Here is a 20,779-nt window from a genome sequence, read left to right as displayed (position 1 = left end):
GCTGACCTCTTTCCCACCTTCTTGCCTCAGCTGAGCAGGAACAAGCACAATTAGCTCCCACCTCGGATGCCTGCGCCATGAACAAGCACCCTCTCCAAGAACACCTTGACACACAGCAGGACCTGAAAGGCAGGCTGAGACCTCAGAGTGTGGGTGCGTCCGCAGACTCCCAGGGAATCAACAGCCTTCATTAATCTCAGAGATTAACCCATAAACACCTGGCAACTGTTGCAACACGTTGCTTATTGTCACAAGAAGCACAGCTTATCTCCACGATGATAAACAACACATCACAACGCCAGACAAAGTCTGCCTCATGCAGTGACACTTTCAAACATAGCTGATATCCAATCATCTATTCTTAGAAACTTTCTTTGGGCTAACCATTTCCTATTACGTAGAGGCAAATTTAAAGGGGATCTCTGGTAACAACAAATGTAGCTGATTATCAATACTTTATTCCTAATTCATAATGAAATCTAGAATCCTCAAATGGTTTTTTTGCAGGGCAAGAGAAGGAACCAGCTCGAAGGCTCCCCATCAAAAAGCACACTTGCAATTCTGCTCCTTGATAATGTCTCAGTGTCCTTCCCAGTGTAAGCCCCATCCCATCCTGCCTGGACCATTGCAGTAACTGTACAGCAGATCTTTAGAACTTATTCCTCTTGCACAACTGAAATTGTATACCTGTTAAATAGCAACATCCCTCCAGCATTTACTCCTCCCTCCAGCCCCATTGTACTCTCTGCTTCTACAAGGTTGGATATTTTAGATTCCTCACTTAAGTGAGATCATACAGTATTTGTCCTGTGACTGGCTTATTTCACTTAGCATCATGTCCTCCTGGTTCATCCTTGTCATTGCATCGGACAGGATGTCCTTCTTTTTTAAGGCTGTGTAATATTCCATTGGATGTCTCCACCACTTTATCCATTCATCTGTCGAGAGACCTTTAGACTGTTTCCAGTCTTGGCTATTGTGAATACTGCCACAATGGACGTGGGAGTGCAGGCATCTGTTACAGATCCTGCTTTGGTTTTTTGTTTTTTTTTTTGCCTTGTTTGGAATTTTCCTCTCTGGGTTCTATCACGTGTACCTTATCCACTGATGTCAGGGTCCTTCCTTCGGATATAAAAATCATGACCCAGCTGGTTCAAACCCAATCGCACTGCATTTTGGAGATTAGGACTAGGGAGATGAGGGGAGTGAGCTTGTTCTCCAGTCTCCATCCTTCCTCTTTGCTCTCATACCCACCACCCACCGGTCCACATGTGAACCGGGTGCTGGAGAAGCTGATGTTAAGCCCGGTGACCTGTGGTATCTGCAGGCACCGTGGCGTTTTATAAACGCCTGATTGTGTGCCTGTCCTCGGGAGGCTTAGGATCCCCCAGACAAGAACCCCGTGGAGCCGCCGGGCGGGGGGACCTGGCCACGTGCTGCGCCCCCTGCTGTTTCCCTGTCCCTTTCCCCTCTTCACCTGGGAGGTGCCGACTGATGGCCTCCTCCCTGGGGACGATGCCTCCTCATCACCAGCAGCTTCGCTTCGGCTCTGACACGTGACCCCCCCCCCCCCCGAGCGGCAGCGCATCACCACCCCCACCCCCAGGACGTGGCAGGGTCAGCCCCGCCTCGAGGACCCGTGACCTCCCTCCTCAGGGGTCAGAGGAGCAGCAGGTCGGGGCCCGCCTGCCACGTGGGGACAGAGCAGGGCAGCTCGTCCTGCGCGGACGCCCCCAGCTCCCTGCGTGGGAGCCTGGCCTGGTGCAGCTGCTTCTCCGACGGGGACTCGGGGCGGCCCTGGGGACCACAGGGAGCTGGGAGGTGGACGCGCCTCCCGGGTGGAGCGCAGCCCTCCCGTCCGCCCGGCTCCTCCAGCAGGACGGCTCCGCCTGCTGATTTATTCCTCCCCTGCGAGCTGCCCTCCTGCAGAGACGGCAGGACCTCGTCACCTTCACCGGCCGAGGGTGGGCGTCTCCCAGGGTCAACGGCGGTTCTGGGAAAATGGAAGAGGGAGCGGGTGCGCCCGAGGCCTACGGCGCCCCTTCCCTTGGTCCTTTCTCAGTGCCCTGCTCTTTTTCTCAGAAAAGAACCAGCAGCTTCTCCAGCTGACTCTAAATCAATAAAGGCACAATTACTCGAGCCAAGGATGTCAGTGTTTTAACTTGGTCTTTAATCGTGGGATAGAATATTTCATCCATCTTTAAAGCAATTTCACACACACACACTCACACACACACACTCACACAATTCTGTTCCTGGGCGGAAAGTCCTTGTTGACATCACTGATGCCAAGAACTGTCTCCTCCATCCGTCCTGGTTCCCACCCCCGTGCCTGGCACACAGGCAGGTGTGTGAAGGAATGACCAACAATCTACCCCTTAAATCGGAACCGCGCGCTACGGTTTCTAAAGAAGGTTGGGATTATGGTGGATGAACCACTGGACTAACCTCATTTATCCTCTAGATCACATTACAATGGGAATAAAGGAATTAAAATGTAATCCCCCAACAACAACAAAAAAGGGCCACCGGCAGATAAAAGACACGCACCGTCTCTGAGGATGGAAAGCAGCAGATGGCTGGGGGGTGACCGATGCAGCAGATGCAGCAAGACCGGCTTCCCAGAGTCAGAGAGTTAACAGTGAAGGCATGTCGCAGCGAGGCTCCACGGAGGGTATCCGCGTTCCAGGCTTTAACAATGTAAAACTTGCAAAACCAGTAAATATCCGGATGGGGGAACGGCAAGAACTCTCAGCGGTGCCATTTCTTCTACTTTCAAATCACGGAGCCGACCTCACCGGCTAAAACTGTGTCATGGAGGAAACAGAGCTGGTGTGGTGGTGGACGTGGAGGTGACAATAGCAGCTATAGTAACAGTAATAATAATAATCGTTCCAAACCTTGGCTTGTTTTTTTCTACAAACTTTTCTGTCTTAAATTTACCAAGGTATTTTAAAAATCAAAATCTATTCTTGTCAGCTAATTTTTCTTCTTTTGCTCATTTCTTTTATGAAATACGACAACTCTACTTTGGACTCCTTGTCCTCTTTGATCTATAAATAAAAAGGAATTTAACACCTTCACGAATAAAATACAGCTTTAGAGTAGGATTTCGTTGCTATAAGATATGGTATCCAACCACCATCTACTTATCCAGCCAGCCACTCCTCTCGCTGTGGATTCATGGATGTAGACCGCCCCGAATGATGATTCTCCAATATAACTAATGTCATATGGGGGGTGTTGGGATTTGGGCTTTTTTTAATTATGTTTAACATTTTTATAATGAATATGTATTATTTCAAATTAAAATGATAAAGCCTTTCGAGAAAAGCAGCCACTCGCAGGCTCCATCCAGCCGGAGAGGCAGCACCTGTCCAAGGGGCCAGGGGCCGCGGGCCAGGTGCGTCTCAGGTGCTGTGCTGAGCGCTGGTGGGGCTGCGGGAGGGGCCTTCATTTCTCACACTTGAGGCGACCGGGACTCCCAAGTGAGCAAAGGGCTGGATGGAGCAGTCAGCTGACTGGGGAGAAGACTGGGCCGGGGTGGGGGGTGGGGGGCAGTTGTGTTCGGGAGCCTTCTGGGGGAGGGGAGCGCAGGCCCAGCGCGGCCAAGAGCTGGTCGGTCTGTGAGCGCCATCTAGTGGGCATCCCGGGGACTGCCGCCTGTGGTCCCCTCTCCTCGGAAAGAGTTCAAGCCAATCGAAAACGCCATCTTGGCAGTTTGCAAAATTAAAGTTATTTAGAAAAAGATGTGCTGGACTCTGCGATAAGCTATGCAAAAAAAAAAAAAAAGCATTGAACTTTAACTTGCCGTTTCTCTCAGGCGGGGCCAATGTACAGCTGGTGTGCCCTGGGGGGAGGGGAGGGGCTTCGACAATTACTTACTAGCTGAATCTAGTCCCATGGGTCACGTGAGGTCAGTGACCATGCCACCCTGTTAGGAAATATTTTTAAGTTCACCACTATTCTTAAATGTCTCCCATTTAAGCATGCTGGGTTACTAATAAAAAGAAGTTGATGACATCTATCGTATTCTTACTTTGTAACAAGAACTGCATGTATGTTGCCTCATTTAATCCTCAAAGTAACCTGTTGAGGTTGTCCTAGTAGGAATTATATTACATACCCCTTTTGCAAATAGGATGACTGAGGCTCCAAAGGCCGGCTCAGACCACAAAGTTTAAGTAAATGGCAGGTTAGATCCGAGCTGTGGCAGCTTGACATCTCTTAAGCACACACGCCTCCACACTTCCCCAGCTGCGGAGAAGGGGTTGTCCCTTCACTGACCAGCACACAGGTGGGCAAAGTCCTCTGGTTTGCCAGGACTCTGGTTTGTCATTTCAAACAGGAACCTCATGAATGGACCTAGAGTCTGTCATACAGAGTGAAGTAAGTCAGAAAGAGAAAAACAAATACCGTATGTTAACACATATATATGGAGTCTAAAAAAAAAAAAAAAAGTCATGAAGAACCTAGGGGCAGGACGGGAATAAAGATGCAGACCTACTAGAGAATGGACTTGAGGACATGGGGAGGGGGAAGGGTAAGCTGGGACAAAGTGAGAGAGTGGTATGGACATATATACACTACCAAATGTAAAACAGATAGCGAGTGGGAAGCAGCCGCATAGCACAGGGAGATCAGCTTGGTGCTTGGTGACCACCTAGAGGGGTGGGATAGGGAGGGTGGGAGGGAGGGAGACGCAAGAGGGAAGAGATATGGGGATATATGTATATGTATAACTGATTCACTTTGTTATAAGGCAGAAACTAACACACCATTGTAAAGCAATTATACTCCAATAAGGATGTTAAAAACAAACAAACAAACAAAGAAGCAAACAAAACAGGAACCTGAGTCTCAGAGGAGGCCCCTGGAGGTCAGTACCCAGAAACGCTTGCATATGGGCAACTCCATCTTGTGACAAATAATCCAGTTCACCCACCAACAGTGAAAGAGATTTTTTTTTTCAAAAAGAAATTTATTTCTTCAGAATACAGCCTCCGTGTTAAACAGAAGCACAAACCCTTCACATGATCGCTCTCAATTTTGTCATTCAGGGCTCATCACCCAACAAAACAGAACAATTCCCAAGCAGGAGTCTTTGCTGGATGTGCCACCTGACGGAGGCTTTTGGTGAGATAGATAGGTCATAAATATTCATGGTATTGACAGAGCCTTGGAAATTTGCCATGTCACATTCCTGCAACAGAAACACCCAGACTTCCGTCACTTCGCTCCTTCAACTGACAGCCACCAGCTTCATTCCTAGGCTTCCTTCTTGGGTCTGTTTTTCCCGTTCATCTTCAGATATTGTATGTCAGCAAAGGTTTGCCAGAAAGACACGGGTCAATGGAACCAAACACCTTAGTGGGTTTTTTCCTTCTCCTTTTCCACTTAGCTGACTCCAGTTCACTCTCCAAGGGCAATCCTTTTTATACTGTTATTTTTAAGTAAGTTAGGAAATGACAGAATAGCTACATCCAGCTATGGGGCCACCGCGGCGATAGGTTTACTGAATATGCTCATTGGCATCACGTGCCAGGATAACGCTCGGCTGTGGGGGGTTGACCTGTATCCCGCACTTTGACAGGTGCATATGGTGGCACCTACAAAGTGCGTGGCTTCAATGTCATCTGACCAAGATGGGTATTTCTGGCCATTTGTAAAGTACGTCCACTGGACGTACCTTCTCCTGGACAATCTAAAATTGCCCCTTTCAGCTGTGAACAGGTTGGATGAATCAGGTGAAACTCTGACTACATAGCCAAGGGAACGGCTGTTTGCAGACCACCTTGCTCTTTTTTATATATAGGAAAAGCCTCAAAGACAGAGCTGAGTCAGGTTTACTCTGGATTCCTACGGCGAGGTGTCATATGCAATCTCCAACAAGTAATTATACCGACGCACTAGCTTTGGTGGAAGAAGAGGGACGCAGGTCATCTGGATGGACTTTTGAAGTCAGGGTTCCACAAACATACCTTTCAGAGGCATCGGCGTCTCTTTCTTGTCCTGGTAAATGGAGTCGAATCAACACTACAGAACGTGAAGGCTTTGTAGCCGAGTTAATGACTAAAGACCTAATGGCCTTTTAGAGTCATTTTCCAGAACATCAAATCGCACTGAAGATGTTGAAGGTGTAGGACGGAGCTGCCCCAAATACCACCCAGATCTTAGTTGGCAAGTCGGTGGCCTATGTGTAGCCCCTCCCCGCTTCTTACCCCCGTAGTAGGTTAAATAGTGTCCCCCCCCCAAATTCATGTCCACTGGATCTCAGAATGTGACCTTATTTGGAAAAAGGATCTGTGCAGATGTGATTAGTTAAGATGAGGTTATACCGGATGCTTAAATTCAATGCCCAGTGTCCTGTTAAGGAGGGGACACGCAGAGACGCAGACACACACACAGCCCTGTGACAACAGGGGCCGAGATGGGAGTGATGTGGCCACAAGCTAAGGAATGCCGGGGGCCACCTGAAGCTGGAAGGCAAGGGAGAACCTAGAATCTTCAAGTCCTCTGAGGCAGCAGGGCCCTGCTGATACCTTGTTTTTAGAGCTCTGGCCTCCAGAACTATGAGAGAATCCGCTCCTGTTGTGTTAAGCCATGCCGGTGGGGGTAATCCTTCATGGCAGCCCCGGGAAACTAACAGACTATTCACTGATCACCAGTTTTACCCTTGCCTCTAACAGCCCCTACCTTTTGGCACATGATCTAGAACCCACTTTTCACCTCTAAACCAGGTGGAGCTTTACAAGATTCATGGTAGTAGAAAAAAAAAAAAAAAAGAGAGAGAAAAAAAAAAAGAAAGAAATGGAAACCACCTAAGTATTCACCAGTAGGGAAATAAACTATGGAATAGCCTCCCACAGACAACTAAAGAGCTGTTTTTTAAAAAATGAACGAGGCAGCTCTATTCACACGGGTATGAAAAAGCCTCCGAGACAGAGTGTCGGCTGTAAAGATGTGACACACAGCACAATGCCCTTTGTTTTCCCACACAGCCACGCATAAAACAAAATCCTTTGTTGTCTGCAGCCACATATCTGTGTGTGAAGGTAGATACAAAGCCCTGGATGAAAAAAATAAAAGGATAAAACGGAGTTCATTTAGGGAAGGGGGTTGGAAATGCGGGTAGTCCGTGAACCCTTGAGACTTATCCGTTAAGATTTTAGGAGGATGCATTCAAGCGCTATTTAGTTAGATTTTACTTTTAAGTTTTAAACAAAACAAAAGACAAAGGACAGGGAAGAAACCTATCCACAAGCCTTCAAAGCTTTCTGAATTACCGACTGAATTACTTAAGACCCCCTGGAGCTGTAACAGACCCCAAGAGATGCCTGCTGGACCTTGCCTGGGGCGAAACATGCCTCCTTAGAGCTGGCTCTGGGCTGGAAACTCCCAGGACAAAGTCTGCCCCCTCTGAATCCTGGGCCACAGGCAAAAAGCAAACGGGCAAAGAAGAAAACAGCCACAGAGGAAGGGAGAGAGACGCTCCGTGACATGAAGCAGGAGCTTCACGAGATTTAAGTCCCTGATTGTTTTGTGCCATCAGGACTATCATCCCAAGAAAATACAGGGTGTACAGAACACTTGGAATTTCAATAAGGCAGGCGGAGTGAATTGCAGCCGCTGGACCAGCAGCCTGGACCCAGACAGCAAGGCAGCAGAGTGCCAACAAATCAAATCAAAATGGTTTCATGTGGCTCTGCCCTGGGCGGCGGGGATGGGGAAGGCGGAGGAGGAACCCCTCCCTCTTATGGGAGCAAGAATCAAAGAAAAAGAAAGGAAAACAGATCTTTCAGAGATATAGCTCCCCACCTACAAGCTAGAGTCAAAATGTTTATCAGCCTGGGCTCTCCGACACGGTCCCCCTCCGGCTCTGCAGGCTCCCACTGTGAAAACTTCTCTCTACACATCACACCTGTGTCTTGTCTAATCCAATGACCTCAAAATACCACGGTGCCAGAAGTCCCTTCTCTTCTCCACTCTGCGTGCTACTACCGTCCTGAGCTAATGGCCACCACTCCTATTTCTGACAACTAATTTAATGCCAGGCTCTATTCTGGGAAATTCCCACATGTGACTTCACCACAGCCCTGGGCCGTTTTCCCAATGGGGAAACTGAGCCATCACAGAACACTTAAGTCACTTGCCCAAGGTCACGCAGCTGCTAAGTGTCAGAGGCAGGATCTGAACACAGCTCCGGAGGCACTGCCTGATACAGAACCTGTGAATATGTGACCTTACACAACCGACCGAAGGGCTTTGCAGATGTGCTTCAGTTAAGGATCCTGAGCTGGAGAGAGTGTCCTGCGTTATCCAGGTGGCCCAGTGTGATCACAAGGGTCCTTACAAGAGGGAGGCTGGAGGGTCAGAGTCAGAGAAGGAGACATGGTAACAGAAGCAGAGGTCAGAGTGATGTGTGATGTGGGGTCATGAGCTCAGAAATGTGGGCGCCTCTCTAAGCTGGAAAGGGCAAGGAAAAGATTCTCCCCTAGAGCTTCCAAAATAATGCAGCTCTGCTGACACCTTGATTTTGTCCTCTAGACCCATCTCAGACTTCTGATGTCCAGAATTGTAAGATAGATTTGTGTTGTTTAAAGCCACTATGTTTGCGGTAATTTGTTACAGCAGCAAGAGGAGGCTAATACAGACACCAATAAATGGACACTGGAAAGCCCATGAAAGGTTATCTGTTACTACCAAGGCCTGCAAAAGCTGCTGCCCCTGGCTTCCTCTCCAATCTCATCTCTTTCCCCCGCCCCCCCCCAACCCCCGCCTTGCGGTCTACATTCCAACAGCCTGGCCTTCTTTGAGTTCCTCAAATAAACCAAGTTCAATTCTGCTTGAAGATGTACACTGTTCCCTCCGCCTGGAATGCTCTTCCTCCACAGCCTTCTAGAGCTGGCTCCTTCTCACCAGTTAGTTCTCAGCGCAAACGCCAGATCCTTAGACAGACAGCTTCCTGATCTCTTAGCACTGCCCACCTCCATGCCAGTCTCTCTGTTCCGTGACCCAGCGTGAATTTCTCCAGAGCATACATCACTGTCTGAAGTGATCAGATGCACTTGTTTCTTATATTCTGTACTCTCCTCTCTAGAATGTAAGCACCAGGAGGGCTGAGACTCTTGTGTGTCTGTTCATCGTCATTCACTAGAACACAGAGTAGACACACGAATATTATTTGAAATAAAGAAGTATCTGTGCCCAGGCCTTGCTGTAAAGTTTCAGGCCAATACAGCTAAAAAGGAGTCTGATTATCTCTTTCTTTTTCCTTGCTTGCGTGCCCAGTTGCTTAGAAACTCACCAAGAAGGTTCATTTTTTGATTCCAACTTTTTGAAAGATAATGTGTTTTTTATCTGCATGAGTAGAGCTGGGCTTTTTAGTTTTAAGAACTGTAGTGGAATGGTGGGCTGCAACCCTAAACTCCAAGCCACCCACGGAAATAAATCTCTAAGCTCAAAGCTCGGAAATTGGACATAAAACTGCAGAGAATTGAAAGGGAATGAGGGACAGAGTGGGAGGGAGGGGGAGAAAAGAAAACTCATGCTTTCATAAAGAAAAGAAGGGAAGGGAAGAGAAACAGGCACAAAGTTGGCATTTCCCAGCCATGGAGGGGGCAGCACAAAGACTATTTCTAAATTTTAGATTTTAAAGATGATGCAGAGAACATCGTTATTGCCCTAGGTTGTGACACTCCTCTTTTTTGACTGCCCTTTTTAAGATGGGATTTTTGAAGGTGTTGACCATCTGTGCCGTCTGCTAAAATGGAAACATTAGACACAATGGTTTCCAAGGCCTGGTGATCAACTCAAAATTTCCATCAATTCCATTTTATCCCTTTCCATGCACCAAAAAGTAATGAATCCAGCACACAGTGTATGCTAAATAAGTGGTCGATTGTATAATGACTGACTGGATGGATGGATGGATGGATCAATCGATGGATCATTCAATGGATGGATCGATGGACCATCGGATGGATGGAAGGATGGATGGATGGATGGGCAGATGAATGGACAGATGGGTGGATGAATGGGCCAAGAGATGGATGGATGCATGCATGCATGGATGGATGGATGGATAGATGGATGGATGGGTGGATGGATGGATGGATGGATAGATGGATGGTTGGATGGATGGATGGATGGATGGATAGATGGATAGATGGATGGATGGGTGGATGGATGGATGGATGGATAGATGGATGGATGGGTGGGTGGATGAGTACATCACCACTCTCTGTCCTTCTACAGACCCTCCTGCCTGGACTATTGCATCAGCCCCCACCCTGGCTTCCACACCTGGGGTCTCTCCCCAGTTCTATCATGATTTCCCCTAAAGCTGCATATTTACCTTCTTGAAGTAGAGGTTGGTTTGCTACCCAAGCGGTGTCCACAGCACCCCACACTACACAGGGTCACACGCTGTGGCAGCAAACTTCTAAATCATAATACTGGGGCTGAATCCCAAGATAGCAGTCCCTCCTCAGAGGACGCTGTGAGGTTGAGTGAGACGTTCAGTGGGCAGCAGCCACCTTGACTGCCTACCCACCATCATCTCTCCTCTCCATCCTGCACCACGGCTGTATCTGATTCATCAAATCGAGCTCTTTCTTTCCTCTAGGTGGAGAATCCACCACCCGTACTGAGATTGAACTTCTGTTTGACCTTCAGCAAAATCTGACACATATACTTACAAGTGGTCAGGCAGCACAATGGTAATGATGAAAATAACGATGGCTAAATATTATTGAGTGCTTACAATGTGCCAGGCCAACGTGCTTTTTTTTTTTTTCACAATAGACACTTGAGTTTATTAAATAATGTGGGTTAAGCAAGGGTTGAGGAGTTCCATGGAATTGGGGGTGGAGTGAGTGGATCTCAAGGAGAGTTTGGGGTCCTCTCTCTCCCCTGGATTTTTGTCAGCTGTGTTCCTGCAGTACGTCTTTAATCCTCATAAAACTCTAAGAGGCAGGCAACCTCATTTTTACATTTTACAGATGACAAAGCTTGAGTTTCAGAGAGGTTAAGTGACTTGCCCAAGATGACAAAACTAGTAAACACTGGGGTCCAAATTTCCATCTAGGCAGGTTGACCCAAGAGCCTGTACCCTTGACCAAAATATTTCCTTGCCAACTACCTCAAAGGAGAAAACAATTGAAAATTTTGTCAGTATGGACACCTGCCCCCCACCAGGTAAATCAATAGGATAACAAAACTGGCAAGGTAGAGAGGGTCATTAATTCTACGTAACAGTTGAATCTGCTCCAATCTATCTGGGACGCTTTCCCACTGCATACAAGGCTTTTATATTTGCCTTGATATTTTAAGCATGTTTGTTTTTGTTGTATCTCATTTGGTCCATCTGACACCCCAGTGCAATAGACAGGAGAAGTATTCTCACTTGGAAATTCACACACAGGATACTAAAGCAAAGGGATTTTAGGTGACTGCTCTGAGGCTACACAGAGAATAAGAGGCCAGCTGGCTCCGCCGTCCGATCTCCTCCCAGGCCCCGAGGTTGGAGGAGGAAGATGTGGAGCTATTACAGGAGCCTACGCAGCTCCAGCCCGTGGTGGTCCACATCCTCCCTGGGGCAAGGCTGTGTGTGTAAGCTAAGAGATTTGTGATCACCATGCCTGTGGCAGCTCTGCTGTGGGGTCCTCTGGAAATGCAAAGCAAAGTGCTTCCCTGGTGAAGGAGTGTGGTGTCCCCAGGAGCTGTCAGAGGTGCTGGGTGGCTGGGGATGACCCTGAGGTCCAGAGAGCTCCTCAGGGAATAGCCTGGGGTCGGGGTGTTGATGAAAGCTGGTCGTGGGAGGAGGGATGGAGAGCACGGTGCACAGACTGAGCAAGACCAAGACAGGGAGAGCTGGGATCCTGCCTAAGGCAAGTGGTAGGAAACTAACAGTCCCCCAAAGATGTCCACATCCTGATCCCCAGAACTCATGAATGTGTTACTTTACACGGCAAATGGGAAAGTCAAAAATCTTGAGGTGAGCAGATGATCCTGAGTTATCCAGGTGGACCCAATGTATTCACAAGGGTTCTTATAAGGAAAAGAAGGCAGGAAGGTCAGAAAAGGAGATGTGATGAGGGAAGCAGAGGTCTGAGTGATACGGAGCCATGAGCCAAGGAATGCTGGCAGCCTCTAGAAGCTGGAGAAGCTTCTCCGTCAGAACCTCCGGAAGGAATACAGTCCTGCTGACACTTTGATTTTAGCCCCGTGAAAACCCATTTCAGACTTGTGACCTCCAGACTCTTAAGATAATAAATTTGTGTTCCTTTAAAGCATTAAGTTTGTGGTGATTTGTTACAGCAGCAAAAGGAAACTAATACAGCAAATGAGGGCTATCCAGCTAGTGGGTTCAGGTTCTGATGGTAAATGTAACCATTTGCTCATTTGCTGAGCAGATACTGTGTATCAGGCACCATGTTTGGTGCTGAGAAAACATCTGGTGAGCAAAACAAACAGGGTCTCTCCCATCGAGGAGCTTGTGATCCAGTGGAGGAAGACAGAGTATTCTGGTCATCAATTCAGTGCCTCTTAGCTCCAGATTCACCCCTCATGACCTGCTCTGGGAAAATGGATCTGAGCCTTTAACAGTTGTCCTTTGCCAATGGGCAAGAGTTACACTATGTCAGTAGGGGGCGCTGGAGAGACACTTCAGTAGGAACGTGTTTGCTTTCTGATTCTGGGCCACTCTTCCAGCACTGATGGCTTCCCCCCCTGCCCTGTATCCAGCTCCTGCAGCACCAGTGACCTGCAGCTTTCACCAGCATCCACTTTGAGTGCTTCTGATGAGACAGCTCCTTGTGGACAGCTGTCCCCAGACTTCCAGCAGTTTCCACTGGTATGCTACCTCAGCAGCTTCTCCTCATTCAGCGGGCTGTGAATGTACCCTCTCCAGCAAGGTCTGGATCTCGGAGGGTTGGGGGAAGGCCTCTGGCTCAGATGCCCTAACTCCACCCCAGGGCAGCGGAGGCTCCTGACTGCCATTCCCATATTCTTCAGCGTTCTCTTCACCTCTCACCAAGCAATCTCTCATTATTCTAGCCCCTGTTATAATTAATGATCCTTTACATCGACCTCTCCCTGTGCAAATTCTTTCTCGTGACTGGAGCCAGACTGAGACAGGCAGTGAACGAATCATCACGTAAATAAGCATGAATTATAGACGAAAGAGAGAACGAATTTAGCCGGAGTGGCCAGGAGAACCCTCTGTGCGAGTTGGCTTTGAAGGTGAAAGAGACAAGAAATCAACCAAATGGAGCGTTCTGGGCCAAGCGTGAGCCATGAGAAGACCTGAGCAGGACCGAGGCTCAGCGTGGCCAGGTTCTGGATGCACAGGCTTCTGGGACACCTTGGGACCTCAGACTCACATCGTACAATAAAAGGGCATCGGCCAGAGCCTGTCTGCCCTCAGATCCATTCCCAAGCCTTCCCCTGATGGGTTCTGGCTCCCAGAGGCGCTGACCCCAAAGACGGTGTTCCTTAGGGGACCCCAGCCCTGGGCTCCAGGATCACCTCCTCCTGCCTGTCAGCCCAGGGGTGGGTGGATTCCCACTCCGGCTATGGTTCCTGAGTCTCCTGTGTTCTGTTCCTGGCTTATCATCTGTCCTACCTCCTGTGTACCTGAGTGCTTCCACTTAAAGTTTTTCTGTCCTACCTCCTGTGTACCTGAGTGCTTCCACTTAAAGTTTTTCTGTCCTACCTGCAAAAGTGGCTTCCACTCCTCAGTAGACTCTGATACAATAACAAGCCCAGTTTTGTTCGAACATTCCATGGACGAGTAATCTAGCACCCTTACATCATGCATAAGTTGTCCAGGGTTAGTTGCCACTGAGAAGAAGTAGAAGGAGGGGGAGGGGGGAGAAGGGAACGGAGAAGAAGAAGGGGGGGAAAGGAAGAATTACATAAAAGTTACTTACACCCTAAGAACAGTAGGCAAAATTCTCCCCTGAAGGCCACTCTGTGGCAGTTACGGGTTTGGAAAGCAGCTAAAACAACTGATTAAACAGAAAAGATGAACTACCAACTCTGGATCCACCGCAAACTTTACTAAATAGCTCTGGTCCCTTGGAGTCATTTCAGAGCCACTCTTCACAGGGATGCAAGAGATGCACTGCGATACATGACACCAGTTAACCGTCCAACCCTGGCCCTTCCCAGCCAGTGGGAATTAAAGCCAAATGCAAGAGACCATCCCTAAGTACAGATCAGCCAGATGGGGAGACACAAACCGTCACAGACATGCAGTGAGCACAACAAACACACAACAGCCTCCCTGGAGGAGCCAGGGAGAAGCCAGCAGCTCAGACGGCCCCAGCGGGGGAGACGATGGGGGATGGCGGAGCGAGTGCCACAGAGAACAAACCAGCGCCGGCAATGCAGCCAAAATAAGCGCACCGCTCACATCCGCTGGACCCCTCCCAGGGCCGCACCAGGCACCTGTCACTAAGAACAGGAACAGGACAGAAGATGAGCCCCACGGGGAAGTGCTGGCGGCCGAGGAAAGGTTGTCCGAGCCGACCTGTACCTTGGCCTGCTTTCCTGTTCCGCCAGGCTCTCCATCCTCGCCCAAGTTTCACCACCTCCTCCTGCCCTAGGTTCTGTCCCATCCCACCACGTGCCCTGACCCAGTGAGGGGCACCCCACTCAGACCAGTGCCATGAGTTAGGTCTTCAGGCAGCATCATGATGGAAGAGTTCACCTCCGGCCAAAGAGCGTTGCAGGGTCTCACCAAGCAAAGGTCTCATTGGGAAAGGCCACACTAGGAGACAATATCCCCCGAAGCCCTATAACAACAGAATAACAGTCCCCATTCACCAGTATTCTCCTTAGGTTACTTTATTACAAGATGCTAAAATTAAAGTTCTGGCCAAGGATACACTTTCTGTCCCAAATGCTCGCCTCTGCCATCACGGCATTAAAGCAAACCTAGACAATTCAGAACAAATGAACAGGCTGTGTTCCGATAAGACTTTTTCCACTAACGCAGGCGGCAAGCTGGATTGGTCGGTGGGCTGTACTGGGCTGACCGCAGGTCCATACCCCTTGTCCTGGGTCCAGCCTCCTGGCAGGTCAACATACATCCCTTCCTAGCTCCTCTCGGAACCGACACCTGCCCACGAGAGAAGGGCACGACACTCATCCTTACAAGTAGCAGGAGGCTGCAGAAGCCCCAGGGAACTGACTGGTACTGATGAGACATACAGCAAAATCCTAAGGACTTCGAGTAAAGAGATAACACAACCTCAGCCAGATCTTGGTCGAGCTGGAGAATTGACAGAAAAGGTCCTGGGAAAGGGAACATAGGACTGTCTCACTCTGTCCTAAAATCCGCACCCGTCCACCTCTGCCCCTTCACGGGGCTCTTTCCCACCAAACTGTGGCCGCCCTCAAACCAAAACGCAGATCACTGCTGGTGTGGATCACTTCCAAGCGCCCAGCCTTCGAGAACTAGACGATCCCGGTAGCTCAGATTACAGCACGGGACTCAGCCATTCACTGGACAAATCGTAAGTGCCCCAGGCATTGTTCTAGGTGCTGGGGACGCAGCTGTGGACAAAACTGACGGGAAGCCTACCGTCGTGGATCTCTCCTTCTGGGGAGGAACACAGATGATGAATCCTGAACCTCAAACACTGATAATATCTATGAAGAAGATAGAAGAGGATGAAGATGTGGACAGAGAGGGATGGGCGAGGGGGATGGAGAGCCATCTTGGCTCCCCTGGTCAGGGAAGGTGCCTCTTAACAGTCGAATCGAGAAGAGGGAGCCAGATATGGGGAGACGCAGGGAAAGGGAGTTTGGGGGCAAAGAGTCAAGAACACAAATACGGGAATTGCAGAATTAATTGTAGGATAGAGGGTTTTATCTGCAAGGATCTCACCCCTGGTATCCAACTTTGAGTATGGATGATAGAAGTACCCCCAGATTGTCCTAGGATCGCTAGGTGTGGACCCCCATGCTTTGGTCCCAGACAGGAAGGTCAAAGCAGCGCAGAATGTACTTGGACGTTTCCAGTGTGGGAAAGGGCATTAGCAATATTGCACTCCCGGGGTTTATTATCCCTGTGACCCGTCGGCACCGTCCTTTAAGGCTCTGGAACGTTGTCCACGACACTGTTTTCAGAGGTGGTCCCTGGGCCTGACTGTGAATAGAGCTTCGGCCAAGCTCAGAGGAGAGAGCTGGTCACCCCCAGGCCAGAAACAGAAACACATGTGGTTTTATGGTCTCTGGGACCCTATCCAGGTTCATCTGGTCAGTTCCCAATAAGGCTCTTTCGGTCCATCTGTCCATTTTAGAGTTTGCCAATCCCCAAGCTACATGGGAACTCTCAGGGCAATTGACCAGGGGCTGTTTACTCAGCATATAGAGAGGCTGTTCCCACCACACACTCCTGATGCATTTCAATGCAACTGTCTTCACTCAGGACAACACTCGGTCCTGAGATGCACACAGGTTGAGCCAGTAAAAAACACGGGATCCCCGGGACACAGTTCAGCAGGATCCACAAAGGAAAGCGGATTCACACAGCAGGCCCTAAATAGTTTCCAAGGAGGCGTTACAGAAAGCAAGTAAATAAAATATAACTTAAGTGTACTTCCCTTGCTCAAGCAACTTCAAGGTGCATAGAAGACAGCAGATTATAAAATGCTCATGTTTCTTTGAATATTAAAAGTACTCAGGGAATTCCCTGGCGGTCCAGTGGTTACAATTCCGGGCTTTCACTGCCAGGGGCCAGGGTTTGACCCCTGGTCAGGGAACTAAGATCCCAAATGCCACACCGCGAGGCAAAAAAAAAAAAAAGTACTCGAAGAAAACATCTTTGTGACACTGATTCTGAAGCCCGACATCTCACCATTGCGAGCGGGACGATGCCCACAAAGGAGGTCTGGCTGACAAAGATCTCAGCGACAACCAGCTCCCTCGTGGCGTCCTCCACCGGGTACTCCACCTGCCAGGTGATCTGCTGGGCGCCGGCCAGGCCGCTGCTGTTGTCAATTCCAAAGTCCACTTGCAAGATCTCATAGAAGGAGCCATTTGTTCTGCAAAACAAACACACGGTAAAGCGCAGTTTAAAACCTGAGACTCAGCAGAATGTCAAGAACGCGATAAATTGCCACATTCCTTTTTGTCAACCCAAAGAAGGCTGGCCAAGTTCAACAGGTCACAGGCGGTGTCGACAGAGCCTGATTCACAGGCTGCCCACAGACGGCCCACACCTCCGCGTGGACAGACCATCCGTCTTCAGGGCCCTGTCCTTCCCTGAATGAGCAGCTCAGACAGCACTACATCTCTGGGCACTGCCAGAGCTCAGTCCTCCCCAACCCCATGCCTGCGGACGCCACGATCCAAGCACCACACACGGGACGTGGCCCTACACCTTCATCTAGGGCCACCGTTACTCCAATCGTGAGGCACAGCCTGGATTCTGGCTGTTTCTACTTCTACTCACCTGTGTGGCTGTGGACCCGTGGTGCAAACTCTGAGCTTTAGAATTTGGGAAGAATACTGGTGACTACGTGGGCTTGTGAAAGCATCGTGAGACCAAGGATGGGAAAGGACCCCATAAGGTGCATAGTCCGTGACATCAACTCTGAGCTACATTAATAAGGAGCTATGCTGGATTCTCCATGTCATCAGCCTGCAATGGGAGGGGATGTAATGTAAGAAAACCCCACCTGCCTTCATTCATGGAGTGACAACATTGAACACTGTACATTGTTTGGAGGAGGGGGAAGAAAGTGGACGGGGCACATATAAGTGAAAAGGGCAAGTGTCATTCTCAGCATCTTTCTACACAGGGAGAGCCTCTCATCATGGACATGAACTTATAAATTATAGGCTGACTATTGCACTGACGGGAGAAGTTACTAAACAGAGAGTTAAAACAAAGAGCCATCCAGCATGGGATTTGTGAATGACTTCTGTTCCATAAGTCTTTGTCCGTCACCCTGAATCTAGCTGTATCTGGATCCAAGCAATATGACAGCAGAGTGAATGATTCACAGCTCCGAAAACCTGAGTCACCCCAACGAACCTGTTCCTTTACCAATAATGGGCCTGCCTGGACGAAAATGAGCTGGGAAGCCTCTTCCCTGCCTTTGGGGATCTAGGGCAAGATCTGCAGCCCAGACACCCAACTCACAACCTGTAGGGAAAGAGTTTTGAAAAAAAGCCTGTTGTGTGTTGCTTGCCCAACAGAATCTCCTACTGTGGACAGCTAGCTCCTCCAGCCCCCATCCACGAAGACTAAGAACAGGGTAGAAACCACAGTATTGACAGAGAGCTATAGTAAATTTGTTCTTTAAATCTTCTAGCTCCTTGTGAGAAAGACAAATATCATATAATATTGCTTATATTTGGAATTTAAAAAAATGGTACAAATGAACTCATTTACAAAACAGAAATAGAGTCACAGATGTAGAAAACAATCTTATGGTTACCAGGGGGCAATGGGGAAGAAGGATAAATTGGGAGATTGGGATTGACATATACTCACTACTATGTATAAAATAGATAACTAATAAGGACCTACTGTATAGCACAGGGAACTCGACTCAATACTCTGTAATGACCTATATGGGAAAAGAATCTAAAAAAGAGGGGATATATGTATATGCATAACTGATTCACTTGGCTGTACACCTGAAACTAACACAACATTGTAAATCAACTATACACCCCAATACAAATTTTTTAAAATAGCTATAGTGTAGCTATAGTGTTGGCAGAACTAAGTTACACTGACCTGCCTGATACGGAATTCTACCCCAAATAGAACTACATTAGAATTTGTCACGTCCAGCGTTCTTTCCATTTAGCCAAGGTTTTAAGAAACTCTCTGACGTTGCTCTGTCCAGTACAGTGGTTACTGGCCAGATATTTAAATTGAAGTATAAATTTATTAAAATTATGCAGCCAGCTTGTCCTGGCTGGCTGGTGCGGGTACCCATGAGCTAGGAATCATCAAGTATCTATTTGCACATGTTGTTCTGCACGGGGAAGGGAATGTGTGTTGAATAAGGGACCTGGCCTCATGAGAGGATGACGGTGGGCTCACATGGGAACAGGGGACCCTTATTTCCCGGGGCCCTGCCAGAGGGGTTTCAGGATCTTAGGAACTTGAGCACTCGTTTCTCGGCTTCGGTCACCCCCCTTTCCCAGCCACCACACCCCAGCCTAAAGTCACTTCTCCGATCACAGGGATTCTCCACTTATCCATTTGTTAAGTCTCCTCCTGTAAGAGATGCTCGGCCCTATCAGATCAGATCTTCAGTTTCTCTTTAGTCTGCACCGTGCTTGTAAGCAGATCTGAGGAACTGCTTCTAATGCCTCCTGGGTCTCAGCATTCAGTAAACTTCAGAAAAACTACTGCCGAGAAAGTGAAAATCCAGCGCAAGAAGAAAAGGGGCATAACTCTCTCTGTTATCAGCAGTTTAATCCCGCTAAATCTGCACTCTGGTCTTGGGGTGCAGAAGTGGCCAGTCTTTGGGCAAAGGGGGCAGGGTCTGCATGGGAAGGCTGGCCCCCCCCCTTAACTGTGGGCTTTTCTTCTCCTGTGGACCTGCTACAGGAATCTGCCCAAGACCAGCTACAAATGGAATAACAATCCAGTCAGAGTCACTTTTATGCACAAGTTTTTATTTTAAGTCATCTCCCTCAAACCAGAGGAAGGGGGTCTTTTACTTCTAGGCAGCTGGCATGCCCGCTAATAAGTCCATTTCTATGGAAATGGGTTTATAACTATTAACTTTACCTGTTCCTGATCTATTCTTGATAAGCCTTTCCATTTAGAAAGTGTTCCATGATTCTCTCAATTTAATAATTACCAGCTGCCTTTGGGGAATCAGGATCAGTGTTTCAGTCATGAGATAATCATCAGATATTTTTCTTTTCCCTGGGGTGGAGAAGCGTGTGTGTGTGTGTGTGTGTGTGTGTGTGTGTGTGTGTGTGTGTGTGTGTGTGTGTGTGTTGGAAGTGGTCAGGCCGGAACGCTGCTTGGCCGTTTCTCCCCTCAAGCTAGAACACATAGCCTCCTCCCAGAAGGACTTGCTTCCCAGAAGCCCTGTTTCCCATGGAAACCTGTCCTGTAATGAAAGCTAAGCCCCCTCCATGAGACCATGGGACAGCTTTCAAGTGCACAGTACGGCTGCAGCTCAGACACATCAGCAAGAAGGAGGCGGAGAAATGTGAGCAGGGGAGACGGATGGGCCCCAATCCAGCAGCTGGGTCCCAGGAAGCGCATCCTGCCATTTCTCAGCAGATCCCTCATGATGACAATGATTATTGTTTTGCGGAGGGAGGGTGGTGGGGAGGGAAGGCAATGGGGGGGAGAGAGCAGTAAAGAACGAGGGAGAGTTCAAAAGCTTGATTGAACTGCTCTCCAGCAGGTTGTACCATTTACCTAAACTATTTTTTCTCCCCACAAACTTCTAGATAATTCTGAGCTACCAGGCGGAGATGCTTTCCCCACATGAGTTTTTTTTTCTAGAAATGGAGCAAGAGAGGCTGTCTCTGGTCTCAGGGATTCTGCTTTTTTCTTATGAGCCTTTTTCTGGGCATTATTTTAAAAGATGACCAAAAAGCCAGGTAAATACTGAACGATGATTACACTGGGCAAACGCCCCAGCGGAAGCCTGCTGGTTACTCGCGGTAAATACAATGAGACTGAACTCCGACTTCCCCTCTTGACTGTTCATGCCACCAGGACAACCGTGTACCTGTATTGCTGCTGCTCTGGCTGTGGCAGCTGGCACGGTGCCTG

The 20,779-nt window shown here is 48.7% G+C and overlaps 1 protein-coding gene across 2 annotated transcripts in view; it reads right to left on the bottom strand.

The window, feature by feature from the left end:
- TMEM132B (transmembrane protein 132B) overlaps positions 1-20,779 on the bottom strand; it is a 420,187-nt gene that overhangs the window by 88,815 nt on the left and 310,593 nt on the right. For both annotated transcript variants that reach the window (XM_082353216.1, XM_082353215.1), the window contains one exon: positions 16,871-17,057. In XM_082353216.1, coding sequence (XP_082209342.1) covers positions 16,871-17,057 — 187 coding nt within the window. The remainder of the gene's footprint in view (positions 1-16,870; positions 17,058-20,779) is intronic.

The sequence above is a fragment of the Balaenoptera borealis genome, assembly GCF_965194805.1.
Source record: "Balaenoptera borealis genome assembly, chromosome: 14".
NCBI lineage: Eukaryota > Metazoa > Chordata > Mammalia > Artiodactyla > Balaenopteridae > Balaenoptera > Balaenoptera borealis.
The sequence above is the reverse complement of the archived record's forward strand: the minus strand, read 5'-3'. Positions and strand labels throughout refer to the sequence as shown.